This window comes from Oncorhynchus keta, chromosome 2 (assembly GCF_023373465.1).
Source record: "Oncorhynchus keta strain PuntledgeMale-10-30-2019 chromosome 2, Oket_V2, whole genome shotgun sequence".
Taxonomy (NCBI): Eukaryota; Metazoa; Chordata; class Actinopteri; order Salmoniformes; family Salmonidae; genus Oncorhynchus; species Oncorhynchus keta.
Window position 1 is genome coordinate 59,518,012 of NC_068422.1, and position 14,797 is coordinate 59,532,808.

A 14,797-nucleotide genomic window follows, 5' to 3' on the forward strand; every position below is an offset into this window, starting at 1 on the left:
CTCGTCCAGTTTCTTCTCTAGTAAGTCTATATTGGCCAACAGAAACAGAGGATATGGCAGTCTAGATGCTCGCCGACGTAGTGTAATCATGACGCCGCCGCTCTTCCTCTTTCAAGACCTGGGGATCATAACGTCCAGAGCTGCTGACTTACTGAATTCAAAATCTTTCTCCAAATTGAGGTTAGTGATTCTGCTCTGATGTCCAGAAGCTGTTTTCGATCATAGGAAATGATGCAAAGAAAGTTAAAATCATCATAAAAAAACACAATAACACAAAATAAACGCAGAATTGGTTAGGAGCGTGTTCATCTTTAGGCTACATTTATCCTGTCACCTTTAGTGACGAACAAACTAAAATCATTTTATCAAGCAAAACACACCCTGAAAGAAATATACATTTCAGAAAAAAATAAATACAAAATCGTGTTATTCTCAGTGTTTTTGAATGGTGACTACCCAACATGGCAGTGGAATTTAGGTTGACGTAAGGTCTCTTTCGCTCCCTCAGTCAGGCAGTTGAGTATCACATGCTCTGGGTGGCTGGCTGCCACATGGCCTTATCAGTGAGGGATCAGCCCCTTTGTGAGCACCTCTCCCTTATAATCAGTCAATTTGACAATGACCACGGGAGGGAGAAAGCACTGGGCCTTTGCTATTCCAAAGCTTTCCCGTGACCTAATAATATTGTCATGTTCATTTCCATTCAACCTTTTCTCGTCCCAGGTTCGTCTCTATTATAATATAATCTCTTTTACCAGGGACCCTGATAAGGTTAAGAATGAGGTTAAGAATAAACACTCGTTTGAATGTGGGTGGTATTACATAGATCATACTGTGGCATAGGTATTAGCCATTTGCCCTGCAAATGGTTATAGAATCGATGGTAGCTGATCCTATTTCAGCATGACAGAGATGGAGAAATCTCACTTAAAATGCATGGCAGCGGCTCAGTTACACAGTGTTATACTACATTGCAATGGGATCTGTTTCGCTGTACCATCTGCCACGTCCAAACAGGTGTGACACTGCTTCCTTATGATTGAGTGAGCCAGGCTTGGATTTGTTTGGCAGAGCGCAATACAATCAATATCACAGTTCAGTAGATTGTGGTGGTATTTGCTGTAACAATGTGTATTAATTTCACCAAAATATCCCACACAGCCCACATTGTTATTCCCATGGGGAGAAATGCAAGAGGAACCTTGTAGAACGGGTCTTATGCTTTGTACACCACCGCTCAAAAGATTGGGGTCACTTAGAAATGTCTTTGTTTGGCCTTCTTTAGACTAGTTGAGTATCTGGAGCATCAGTATTTGTGGATTTGATTACAGGCTCAAAATGTCCAGAAACAAAGACCTTTCTTCTGAAACTCGTCAGTCTTGTTCTGAGAAATGAAGGCTATTCCATGCGAGAAATTGCCAAGAAACTGAAGATCTCGTACAATGCTGTGTACTAATCCCTTCACAGAACAGCGCAAACTGGCTTTATCCAGAATAGAGGGATGCCCCGGTGCACAACTGAGCAAGAGGACAAGTACATTAGAGTGTCTAGTTTGAGAAACAGATGCCTCACAAGTCCTCACCTGGCAGCTTCATTAAATAGTACCCGCAAAACACCAGTCTCAACGTCAACAGTGAAGAGGCAACTCCGGGCTGCTGGCCTTCTAGGCAGAGTTCCTTTGTCCTGTGTTTGTGTTCTTTTGCCGATCTTAATCTTTTCTTTTTATTGGCCAGTCCATGATATGGCTTTTTCTTTGCAACTCTGCCTAGAAGGCCAGCATCCCGGCCTCCCACTCCTCTTTCTATTCTGGTTAGAGACAGTAAACAATGTTTACACTGTATTTCTGATCAATTGGATGTTATTTAATGGACCAAAAATGTCATTTTCTTTCGAAAATAAGGACATTTCTAAGTCACCCCAAACTTTTAAACGGTAGTGTATATAAACATTTAAATGCTAACCTTCTGTTCAAGCAGCTTTTTACTGTCGGGAGAGGATTCTGTCTCCGTCTGGTTTTGGAAGCAACCCCCGCCAATCTGTTGTGATACAAAGAAACACAAACTTAAATGTATTTAAGTAGTATTTCTTTATTTGACGGGGACAGTGCACATGAATCAAAATGTCATTGTAAATCTATGTAACTGTACCACAGTTAGCTAAAGAGATCAATTTCATAAGGCCTGAACAAACAAGCTGGTCTAATGAAAATGCATGAGGTGAAAATAACTATTATACTTCAGATTAAAACCATTTTCACGGTGTGTGTCCGTGCATTCATGCGTAAAAGTCATACAAGGACATCATTAGCACCAGCGTGAATATTTCAAAGACAAACTTCAATAAACAGAGGTGGGATCCAGGTCTCTCACAACCTGCATCCTTCCATTGTTGGATGAAAGTAGAATCCAACATTTCCCTTTGAACAGAACTACTTTACTCATTACACCTACAGTGCTGTACTGTGGCTAAACGACCACAGATAATATAAAGACATACACCATAATCTCTGTTTCTACCCTCCAGTGTGGGTCTTGGCAAATAGTATTTGAATGATTTGAATGCCCCATCGTTTTTTGCTTTCTTGGACGGTTACCACAGAATTCATTTTTACATTTACATTTAAGTCATTTAGCAGACGCTCTTATCCAGAGCGACTTACAAATTGGTGCATACACCTTATGACAACCAGTGGAACAGCCACTTGCATCTAAATCTTGTTGGGGGGGTGAGAAGGATTACTTACCCTTACTTACCCTATCCTAGGTATTCCTTGAAGAGGTGGGGTTTCAGGTGTCTCCGGAAGGTGGTGATTGACTCCGCTGTCCTGGCGTCGTGAGGGAGTTTGTTCCACCATTGGGGGGCCAGAGCAGCGAACAGTTTTGACTGGGCTGAGCGGGAACTGTACTTCCTCAGTGGTAGGGAGGCGAGCAGGCCAGAGGTGGATGAACGCAGTGTCCTTGTTTGGGTGTAGGGCCTGATCAGAGCCTGGAGGTACTGAGGTGCCGTTCCCCTCACAGCTCCGTAGGCGAGCACCATGGTCTTGTAGCGGATGCGAGCTTCAACTGGAAGCCAGTGGAGAGAGCGGAGGAGCGGGGTGACGTGAGAGAACTTGGGAAGGTTGAACACCAGACGGGCTGCGGCGTTCTGGATGAGTTGTAGGGGTTTAATGGCACAGGCAGGGAGCCCAGCCAACAGCGAGTTGCAGTAATCAAGACGGGAGATGACAAGTGCCTGGATTAGGACCTGCGCCGCTTCCTGTGTGAGGCAGGGTCGTACTTTGCGGATGTTGTAGAGCATGAACCTACAGGAACGGGACACCGCCTTGATGTTAGTTGAGAACGTCAGGGTGTTGTCCAGGATCACGCCAAGGTTCTTAGCGCTCTGGGAGGAGGACACAATGGAGTTGTCAACCGTGATGGCGAGATCATGGAACGGGCAGTCCTTCCCCGGGAGGAGGAGGAGCTCCGTCTTGCTGAGGTTCAGCTTGAGGTGGTGATCCGTCATCCACACTGATATGTCTGCCAGACATGCAGAGATGCGATTCGCCACCTGGTCATCAGAAGGGGGAAAGGAGAAGATTAATTGTGTGTCGTCTGCATAGCAATGATAGGAGAGACCATGTGAGGTTATGACAGAGCCAAGTGACTTGGTGTATAGCGAGAATAAGAGAGGGCCTAGAACAGAGCCCTGGGGGACACCAGTGGTGAGAGCGCGTGGTGAGGAGACAGATTCTCGCCACGCCACCTGGTAGGAGCGACCTGTCAGGTAGGACGCAATCCAAGCGTGGGCCGCGCCGGAGATGCCCAACTCGGAGAGGGTGGAGAGGAGGATCTGATGGTTCACAGTATCGAAGGCAGCCGATAGGTCTAGAAGGATGAGAGCAGAGGAGAGAGAGTTAGCTTTAGCAGTGCGGAGCGCCTCCGTGATACAGAGAAGAGCAGTCTCAGTTGAATGACTAGTCTTGAAACCTGACTGATTTGGATCAAGAAGGTCATTCTGAGAGAGATAGCGGTAGAGCTGGCCAAGGACGGCACGCTCAAGAGTTTTGGAGAGAAAAGAGAGAAGGGATACTGGTCTGTAGTTGTTGACATCGGAGGGATCGAGTGTAGGTTTTTTCAGAAGGGGTGCAACTCTCGCTCTCTTGAAGACGGGAGGGACGTAGCCAGCGGTCAGGGATGAGTTGATTCATATAGTTCATATAGTTCAGTGGCAGTTACATTTGCGAGTACTCCTCAGTTTACAAACACAAAAATGTTACGGGCTCTGTGGCCCATCTCTTGGTGGCGGAGAGAAAAAAATTGCAGTTTTAATGTTAATGTCCTGCAATTCTACACATTTTACCATGGGGCGTAGAGATAATGTTGCAGTTTAAAAATTAATTTTATAGCACATTTTCTGCAATTCTACACATTGTTTCATGGGCCAGAGAGAAAATGTTGCAGTTTAAAAATTAATTGAATGCAATTCTACTCATTTTTGCCATGGGGCGGAGAGAAAACGTTCCAGTTTTATGTCATGTGTGCTCCCTCTCTGGCCTCTAGGTCACCAGGCTGCTCGTTATGGCGCACACCGGGCACCATCGTTACGTGCACCTGCGCGTCATCAGATTCACCTGGACTCCATCACTTCCCTGATTACCTTCCCTATATATGCCACTCCCTTTGGTTCCTTCCCCCAGGCGTTATTGTTTCTGTTTCTTGTCTCTGTGCTGTTAGTGTTTCTTATTATGTTCTGTTTATTTTATTAAAAACACTCACTCCCTGACTCTCAGCGCACACTGTTACATTTTAAAGCAAATTTCCTGCAATTCGACACATTTGGACATGACTTATGTCATGTTAATATGCTACATGTATCTGAGTATGCATGCCCAGTCAGTAATTCGGCCATGATTACGACAAGGTTTAGATACCGGGCTAAACTAACTTACCTAGCAATCTATAAAATGTTAGTTGACGTGGGCTAATTGAGTGACTGTCAGTGACTGACATAACTACAGGAAAACTGCTGATGCACTACCAAATGTCAACATTGCACCTTCGAGAACTTGGGACCAATGTTCCCTCAAATGTCTTTTGTCACTGAGCAAATGTCAGGTCTGCTGAGCGCAAAGTTGAATGTTGTGAAAATTCTGTGTGAGTTTACTGTGAACATTGATGATGTACCTGCTTTGATGTACTGTTTTAACAGCCGCTACAGTAGCAGCCAATGTGTGGTGTTCCATGAGACTTGAAACAAACATGCAGGGCTTGACATTAACCTGTTTATCCACCTGGAGGTGACTGAACATTTTGTTGTGTTGATAGATCCACTTTACAAAATAAAATGTATTACTATTCCCATATCATTATTAGACAGAATTAGACAAATTATGCTACCCACTGCCTATTGGCTACTTAGCTTAAAAAACGCATGAGATGAATATAACTATTATACTACAGATTAAAACAAATTTCACTGTGTGTGTCCATACATTCATGCGTAAAAGTCATACAAGGACATCATTAGCGCCAGCGTGAATATTTCAAAGACCAACTTCAATAAACAGAGGTGGGATCCAGGTCTCTCACAACCTGCATCCTTTCATTGTTGGATGAAAGTAGAATCCAACATTTCCCTTTGAACACGCCAATGGGCTCGGGAGGCGAAGGTCGAGTCATGCATGCCCCAAAACGTGGCTCGCCACCCGCCCGAACCAATGTGTCGGAGCAAAAACCCTTCCATTTGACAACGAAGTCAGCCTGCAGACGCCCGGCCCGCCACAAGTTGCTAGAGCACATGAGACAAGTAAAGCACAAGTAAAGTATCAACAAAAAAACATTTGTAAATCTGTTTTTTAGGGGGGTGCATTTGCAGATAGAACCTTATGGCTCTGAAATGTCATTCTGGGTTCAGAATGTATAAATTATTTCAATTTCAATAGAAAAGTACAGATATTTAATGATTAAATGAAGAGAATACTCTTTCTTCTTTCTAATCATATCAAACATTAATTCATGTTCATCACAAATTGGTTATCTCAATAGTTCCCTAAAATGCCAAATACACTATATCCTATGGATGAGTAACTAGCAACATTGCTAAAGCTTGTGTCTGTAAAATGTATATCGGTGTTTCTTTTGTGAAACAGCACAGTTAAAAATATATGGCAAATAGAATCTTCAGAGATACTGTAGATGGGAGGGATTTAGGGTAGGATGGGATTAAAAACAAACAAAATATAACTATTGTACGATACATTGTGTTCGTAAAATGTATCTAGCATGTATAAGCTGGAAGTAGAAGCGTAAGTGTTCGTTGTCCATTCATTTACTCCAATTAGGATAAAATAATAAAGGAATATATATACAGTGCCTTGTGAAAGTATTCGGCCCCCTTGAACTTGAGCTTGGGAAATCTTTTTGTATCCAAATCCGGCTTTAAACTTCTTCACAACAGTATCTCGGACCTGCCTGGTGTGTTCCTTGTTCTTCATGATGCTCTCTGCGCTTTTAACGGACCTCTGAGACTATCACAGTGCAGGTGCATTCATACGGAGACTTGATTACACACAGGTGGATTGTATTTATCATCATTAGTCATTTAGGTCAACATTGGATCATTCAGAGATCCTCACTGAACTTCTGGAGAGAGTTTGCTGCACTGAAAGTAAAGGGGCTGAATAATTTTGCACGGCCAATTTTTCAGTTTTTGATTTGTTAAAAAAGTTTGAAATATCCAATAAATGTCGTTCCACTTCATGATTGTGTCCCACTTGTTGTTGATTCTTCACAAAAAAATACAGTTTTATATCTTTATGTTTGAAGCCTGAAATGTGGCAAAAGGTCGCAAAGTTCAAGGGGGCCGAATACTTTCGCAAGGCACTGTATATTGTAGCTGGAACACAGGAGTGATGGTTGTTGATAAGGGGCCTCTGTACACCAATGTAGATTTTCCATGAAAAATCTGCAGTTTCCAGCTACAATAGTCATTTACAACATTATCAATGTCTACACTGTATTTCTGATCAATTTGATGTTATTTTAATGGACAAAAAATGTGCTTTTCTTTCAAAAACAAGGACTTTTCTAAGTAACCCCAAACTTTTGAACCGTAATATGTTTCTAATTTTGTTAGAAAGTAGTGTCATTGCAAGTTAAAGTGTACCGCTACCTAGCTAGCTAACGTTAGCTGGCTCGCTAGCTAACGTTACATGTATGATCTATGAAGCAATATTATTAGTATCTCAGAAAGCGATTTGCATTGCTAGTTATAGCCTAATGTTAGCCTAGTTGGTTAAATTGAGTTACCTTCAGATTCATGCATGGTAGTAATGTTATGAGTTGGGCACTGCATCACTACAAACACCCTGGTTCGAATCCAGGCTGTATCACAACCGGCCATAATTGAGTCCCATAGGATGGCACACAATTGGCCCAGTGTCGTCCGGGTTTTACCGGTGTAGGCCGTCATTGTAAATAAGAATATGTTCTTAACTGACTTGCCTAGTTAAATAACAAACATTTTTATAAAATAACAAAACATTCCTGTGCATGTGACAAATAAACGTTGATTTTATTTGATAATGTGTGTGTTAACCAGGGACAGTAATGCGAAGAACCACATGACATGCACCAAAGTCAAATTAGGTTATATAGTTAGGCCAAAGAGACCGTGTCCAAGTTCAAAAATTCTCCATTAGAATGTCCTGCTTATATTTTGTCACACTGAGAACCGTAAGCAATTTTCTGTAATTAGTTCACCATTAACTTGTAAATAATGATCTTGGTGTGAGTTTATTTACCTGTACTAATGAATAAAAATGTGCTAAAGTTAAGACGTTGTCAGCTATGATATCGTCATTATTTGAACTGGCTAGCCAGCTAACTTAACATTAGCTAGCTAGCTAGCTACAAACTAACCAAATCAATGTTTAGAAAGTTGCTTTTTGTTGCCTGGTTTGCTAGATTGACATATCCTAAAATAATGTTTAAATGGATGGGTTTGTTGATGTTAAAATATATCAGTTATGCTATTTTGGACCACCAGGCATGTCGGTAGACATATAGTATACCAAAAAACATTCAAGGGCCATTTTCTCAAAAGTGGGGTTACAAGTTTATTAACTTTCAAAGCAGAATTACTTTCCCATTTCCCCTCAACCGTAGTGTATGATATACCATTGTCTACCTCTGAGTCTTTACTTTTATCCAATGTAAAAACACAATTTCATTTTTTTCTACATACTGTGCACTCGGAAAGTACTCAGACCTCTTCTTTTTCCACATTTTGTTGCATTACAGCCTTATTCTAAAATTGATTAAATAAATATTTGTCTTCCCTCAATCTACACACAATACGTCATAGTGACAAAGTGAAAACAGGTTTTTTGACATTTTTGCAAATGTATTAAAAATAAAAAACAGAAAAATCTTATTTACATAAGTATTGAAACGCTTTGCTATGAGACTCAAAATTGAGCTCAGGTACATCCTGTTTCCACTGATCATCCTTGAGATGTTTCTACAACTTGATTGGAGTCCACCTGTGGTAAATTCAATTGATTGAACATGATTTGGAAAGGCACACACCTGTCTATATAAGGTCTTATAGTTGACAGTGCATGTCAGAGAAAAAACTAAGCCATGAGGTCAAAGGAACCGGATGGTCACTCTGGGGGACTCCAGAGTTTCTCTGCGGAGATGGGAGAATCTTCCAGAAGGACAACCATCTCTGCACCAATCAGGCCTTTGTGTGAGAGTGTAGAGTCCTACCCAAGAAGACTCTAGGTTGTAATCGCTACCAAAGGTGTTTCAACAAAGTACTGAATAATGGTCTGAATATGTGAATATGATATTTCAACTTTGTTATTTTTAATAACTTTGCAAAAACGTCTAAAAACGTGTTTTTGCTTTGTCATGATGGGGTATTGTGTGCAGATTGATGAGGGGGGGGGGAAACAATTGAATCCATTTTAGAATATTCGCTGTCATGTATCAAAATGTGAAAAAAGTCAAGGGGTCTGAATACTTTCTGAATGCACTGTAGGACCAAATCCAGGTGGTTGGTCACAAATGATAAAACACAAGGTGATAGAAGGTTATGGGACGTTGCATTTCACCTACTGTATATATACCTCTAGAAACTATAATGTTTATGCCTTTCTCTTCACAGTATATTATCTTAAATAAGACCTAATAACATAACACCTACAGAACATGTTTTGGCTGAAGCCTGTCAGTAAAACCAATTATTCTAGTCTTCTGGTCTTTTTCGATTCTCAAATAGCTGATATCTCTCCAACACTAGCCTGACCGACTATACCAGCCATCACAACCATCTACTGAAGCTGATTAAGTGAGCACAAATACATCTTATGATATTACCTGTGTGCAGAAGTTTGAGCCCTATAATTTCTAAGCAAACAGCTGGAGGCAGGGCTTTCTCCTATAGAGCTTCATTTTTATGGAATGGTCTGCCTACCTATGTGAGAGACACAGACTCGGTCTCAACCTTTAAGTCTTTATTGAAGACTCATCTCTAGAACCTCTCAGTAGGTTCTATGATTGAGTGTAGTCTGGCCCAGGAGTGTGAAGGTGAACGGAAAGGCACTGGAGCAACGAACCACCCTTGCTGTCTCTGCCTGGCCGGTTCCCCTTTCTCCACTGGGATTCTCTGCCTCTAACTCTATTTCAGGGACTGGCTTACTGGTGCTCTTCCATGCTGTCCCTAGCAGGGGTGCGTCACTTGAGTGGGTTGAGTCACTGACGTGATCTTCCTGTCTGGGTTGGCACCCCCCCTTGGGTTGTGCCGTGGCAGAGATCTTTGTGGGCTATACTCGGCCTTGTCTCAGGATGGTAAGTTGGTGGTTGAAGCTATCCCTCTAGTGGTGTGGGTGCTGTGGCAAAGTGGGTGGGGTTATATCCTGCTTATTTTGCCCCATCTGGGGGTATCGTCGGATGGGGCCACAGTCTCTCCCGACCCCTCCTATCTCAGTATTTATGCTGCACTAGTTTGTGTCAGGGGGCTAGGGTCAGTCTGTTATATCTGGAGTATTTCTCATGTGTATATTTAAGTATGCTCTCTCTAATTCTCTCTTTCTTTCTCACTTTCTTTCTTTCCTTTCTTTCTCTCTCTAGGAGGACCGGAGCCCTAGGACCATGCCTCAGGACTACCTGGCCTGATGACGCCTTGCTGTCCCCAGTCCACCTGGCCGTGCTGCTGCTCCAGTTTCAACTGTTCTGCCTGCGGCTATGGAACCCTGACCTGTTCACCGGACATGCTACCTGTCCCAGACCTGCTCTCTAGAGACAGCAGGAGCGGTAGAGATACTCTGAATGATCGGCTATGAAAAGCCAACTGACATTTACTCCTGAGATGCTGACCTGTTGCACCCTCGACATCCACTGTGATTATTATTATTTGACCCTGCTGGTCATCTATGAACATTTTAACATCTTGGCCATGTTCTGTTATAATCTCCACCCGGCACAGTCAGAAGAGGACTGGCCACCCCCCATAGCCTGGTTCCTCTCTAGGTTTCTTCCTAGGTTCTGGCCTTTCTATGGAGTTTTTCCTAGCCACCATGCTTCTACACCTGCATTGCTTGCTGTTTGGGGTTTTAAGTTGGGTTTCTGTACAGCACTTTGAGATATCAGCTGATGTAAGAAGGGCTTTATAAATAAATTTGATTTGATTTGAGCACTCTGCAGAAATATTGTAAACACTCATCGCTTCACTGAAAACATCACAGAACTTGGTGAATTAATTGTCTGTTTGGATAAACATGATGTGCAAAAATGTTTATTGCTCTAGGCTTCTTTTGCTGTAAAACTATGTTGGGATGCATGTTCTTAAGCTCGAACTTTGACTGGTTAGAAGGATCCTAAAAAGAGTACACGGTTGTTTCAGAACACCATTTTGCAATCCCCAAGCTCATTCATTTTGTATGATACAGGAATAATACAAGTGCTAACGGTGGTTGGTGAAGCTGCCTATGAAGAGGAGATTTAAGGATTGCAGTAAAACAATTCCTAAATGTGCACATTGTAAGAGAACACATGATAACACTTTCTATGAGGCGCGGGGCACACACACACGCGATGCCTTATAAATCCATTTATCATGCCTTGATGTACACTTACAGCGCATTATAACAGTTGTTATAAACTGTCCTCATTTCTAATCTCTCTTCCCTCTCTCCATCTCATCCAATCGCACAGTGGAAGAAAAGTAGAACTCGACAGTGCCTGTGGGGGACAGGTCTCTTTGCTGCAGGATTTCCACTTTTACGGCTCCGCCAAAAATGATATCATCAATAACACGACTGGAGCGAACATTGTTTTTGGCACACGGGTTCATTATGGGACTATCTTTTTGACACGTTTCTCCATAGAGGGTCATTTAGTCTCTGGAAAGGATCCCTCTGGACAGTCCACTGTCTCTACCCAGCATCCCCCCCCCCGCCTCATTTCTGTCATGGTTATTGATAACCACATGTCAAGGAGTTTCTTCCTCCCTGGAACTGTCCCTTCCCTGCCGCCCAATACAATAGAGTCGGGGCAGTCGTAATTTGGCTTCCTTGTCCACGGATCATAACCATACTAATAAAAATGGCTAAGGTTTGTTTGTTTGTGTCTTCAGCGAAGGCTGGCTGTGTATTTCTGGTTTGTTGAAAATACAAACATTTACAACAAATTATTTTTCTCCAATTCCTCCAATGACACTGAAAGCCTGGCCCAAGCCTCACAGACTAGTTGTTGATTGACCCAGATCCTGTGATCTGAAATTAGCCACAGTGCGGGTGTAACACTGTGCAACGGAAAGACGTTTTGGGGTAAAAGTTGCCAGTGATCCATAATGACTGAAGGATTGAAAGGATTTTAATGAACAGACGAACCTGCTGGATTGGGGCCTGAGGGTCACAAATAGGCTATTACAGATTAATTAGTCCAAAGGTTCACCTTTTCCATCTGGCAGTCCTTGACTCCGGGACTACTGTCTCTCCTCATTATCCCAATGTTCGCAGGCGATTTACTGGCTGTGATGATTCTCTGAACTTTCGGGATATCCTGCGAGAAAGAAGTGCAGGAGAGAAAAGGAAATTCTAAATATGGAAGGTGGAACATGACAGGCATGGATAAGATTGGTATAAGTCATGACACACAGTGCCTCTCTGTTGAAATAGACCATGACAAGGGATTTGGTACCGAGGTGCATTTAAAGCGGTTTGTTTTTCATTGAACTGGACAGAGCTGAGCATTTTATTTTGCTTTATACCACAGCTACTCTACAGAAAAAGAAAAAGACAGATTTTTTTAAAATTTATTTTGAATTTGCCTCTTGAAGTGACCTATTTCAAAGTACGTATCATGAATTATTTCAGTTATTTTTGACAGAATCCGTCAGGGCCAGGACAATTCAATGGAACAGCGATGGGGTACGAGTGCCTGCTGAAATGGTTTTCTGCTCACAACGGTCCTGCTACTCAAGGGACACAAGAGATGTCATGTCTTTAGAAATTCATGCATGGATGGCTGGCCTGGAGAGTTCATTTTCTGTTCTCTTAACAGCTCTCACAGCACATAGATCTTACCAGAAATATTAACAAAAACATCTAGAACATTTAAAATAGACAGAAATATGCAAATTGCAGAGATCTTACCCAACTCAACCAAAACATTTAAATAGTTCTCAATACTTCACTCTGCAGTTTCATGGCACGTTGCACACTTCCCTTTCAATCCGCATTAATTATTCCTGTCCATCTCATGGACTTAGTTAAAAGATACATTTTAAGTCATTCAAATGAATGTTGCATATTTTAAGAGATCCAATGCGTTCTGGTCATAGCAATACTTCTCTACACTGTAAAAAAAAAAAAGGACAAAAACAAACTCACTGTTTACCCCCGCAACTGATTTCAGCTGGAGAAACCATGAACAAGTCAAAAGGGAAGTTTAGAGAGGAAGCCAGCAAATAAATATCCAGCTGTTTCTTTAGGCAGTAAATTACTGCCCCAAACATTCCACAGAATCCACATTCCACACATCATCTCCCATTACTTGGTTGAAAATTGCATGCTATCACCACCACCACATGACTTGGCCTCCTCCCTCGGCCTGTTAAATATGAAGAGACTTCCACCCTGATCTTGCTGATCCCGGCAACCTCTCACTAATGAATCTTTCACCAACGGGGGATTGTGTCTGCAGCCAAAGACTGGAGTCTTATCTAGTAATTGTTGTCTAGTGGAGCTTAAGGCCCATTACGTTTAGAAACTCAAACACCAAACATGATGCTGAGAGGGTAGCTGGTACACACAAATATCCCAGCACTTATCCACTTTGGAATCCAAAGACAGAAAGTGGGTTTTAGCATAAGAGTGCTTATATAAGCATTATATTTTGTAAAGCTGTAGAGGAAATAATGGTAGCCCTTCAAACCTTTCTCATTTCAATGATGTAATATCATATTGCTGTGCAAATTAATTGTACCTTTTAAATCACAGACAATAATGGCCCTTGTCAGGCTAGTCAGGCATACTAACACATATCAGCATGTCCAGCAGAATGTTTTTAGTAGCTATTCATTTCTATTAAATACCTAATAGATAACCAAATATGCAACGGAAACTGGGACACAAAAGGGCTGATAGTAGTGAGTGCTCAGGATGGAGTGGAGCTATCTGTATGCTAATCAAGTGAGAAGTAAACACTTGGTTTGCATAAGCAGATCCCGAGCACCCGTACGTACGTTTTCCCTCAGTTGTCTTTCCTTTTGTCAGATCCACCCACCCTCAACCCCCACACAACCCCCTTAATTTGGCTTGGAACATGAGACGACGCCCAAAACATTTCACTCATATCGGATGTAATAGAGTCATCTTCTGCCATTGTGAACATTGACTATAGTTTATAACTTTGGAGATAGTCTCCATTACATCTTTTGCTTTATGTGATGCTTCCGTGTGGAGGGGTATTGGAGCGTTCTCTGAAAGTGCTGTAAAGTCCTCTGGGTGGCACATAGCTAACGTCAAGGCTCTTAGCTTGACACCCAACATACAGAGAGGCAGAATGACTTCCGACAGCATCGGGGATTAAAGCCTCTTTGAAGCAGGATTGCTCACTAGGATCAGGGCCAATAAGAAACCGCAACAGAGCTGTGATTGACTTCGAAAATTCTGATTTTGATGTGACTGCAGTAGTTGATTGATATGACCTGTGATTAGGTCCGACATGACTTTGCACAGCGTATACAGAAAGTGAATGTGATGTAGAAGACGTGGATGTCAATTATGGCAGTCCTCCGCACCTCTCTGATTCAGAGGGTTTGGGTTAAATGCCGAAGACACATTTCAGTTGACTAGGTACCCCCTTTTCCCTTTAGTTCAGAACAGATGAATGTGCCGGAAGAATTGAGCTCAATTTCGTTTTCATCTGAAAAAGTACAGTCACTGAGAGGGAGGCCGTAAATCTTTAAAAATAAATAAAAAAGCTGTGCCCTCAAAGGGTTCATCCTCTTGGCAACGCTGCTGACAAATTTTTCTACATATCCTTGGGCAGAGTGAGTAAGACACAAACCTTCATTTACACTCTTTATGAGGTAAATCACTTTTCTATTTACTGTGGAAAGCTACTATTGATAAGCTACTCATCATCTAGAAACCTGCTCCATTACAATTCCTATGTTTATTTATTTATCATCCATTTTTGGGTGGGTGGAGGATGTTGAGGCCTATGTCTTGTGACAGTACGTACTCAACTAATCAGAGTGACAGCCAGGTGTCAGCATAACAAATCAGCTGTCAATCCTGTAA

General features: G+C 42.1%; 1 protein-coding gene across 3 annotated transcripts in view; it reads right to left on the reverse strand.

Moving 5' to 3' along the window:
- LOC118357566 (leucine zipper protein 2) overlaps positions 1-14,797 on the reverse strand; it is a 164,931-nt gene that overhangs the window by 9,356 nt on the left and 140,778 nt on the right. For 2 of the 3 annotated variants that reach the window (XM_035734813.2, XM_035734821.2), the window contains exons 10-11: positions 11,943-12,050; positions 1,962-2,036 (exon numbers count right to left, since the gene is read on the reverse strand). In XM_035734813.2, coding sequence (XP_035590706.1) covers positions 1,962-2,036; positions 11,943-12,050 — 183 coding nt within the window. The remainder of the gene's footprint in view (positions 1-1,961; positions 2,037-11,942; positions 12,051-14,797) is intronic. The other variant, XM_035734827.2, reaches the window with a different exon arrangement.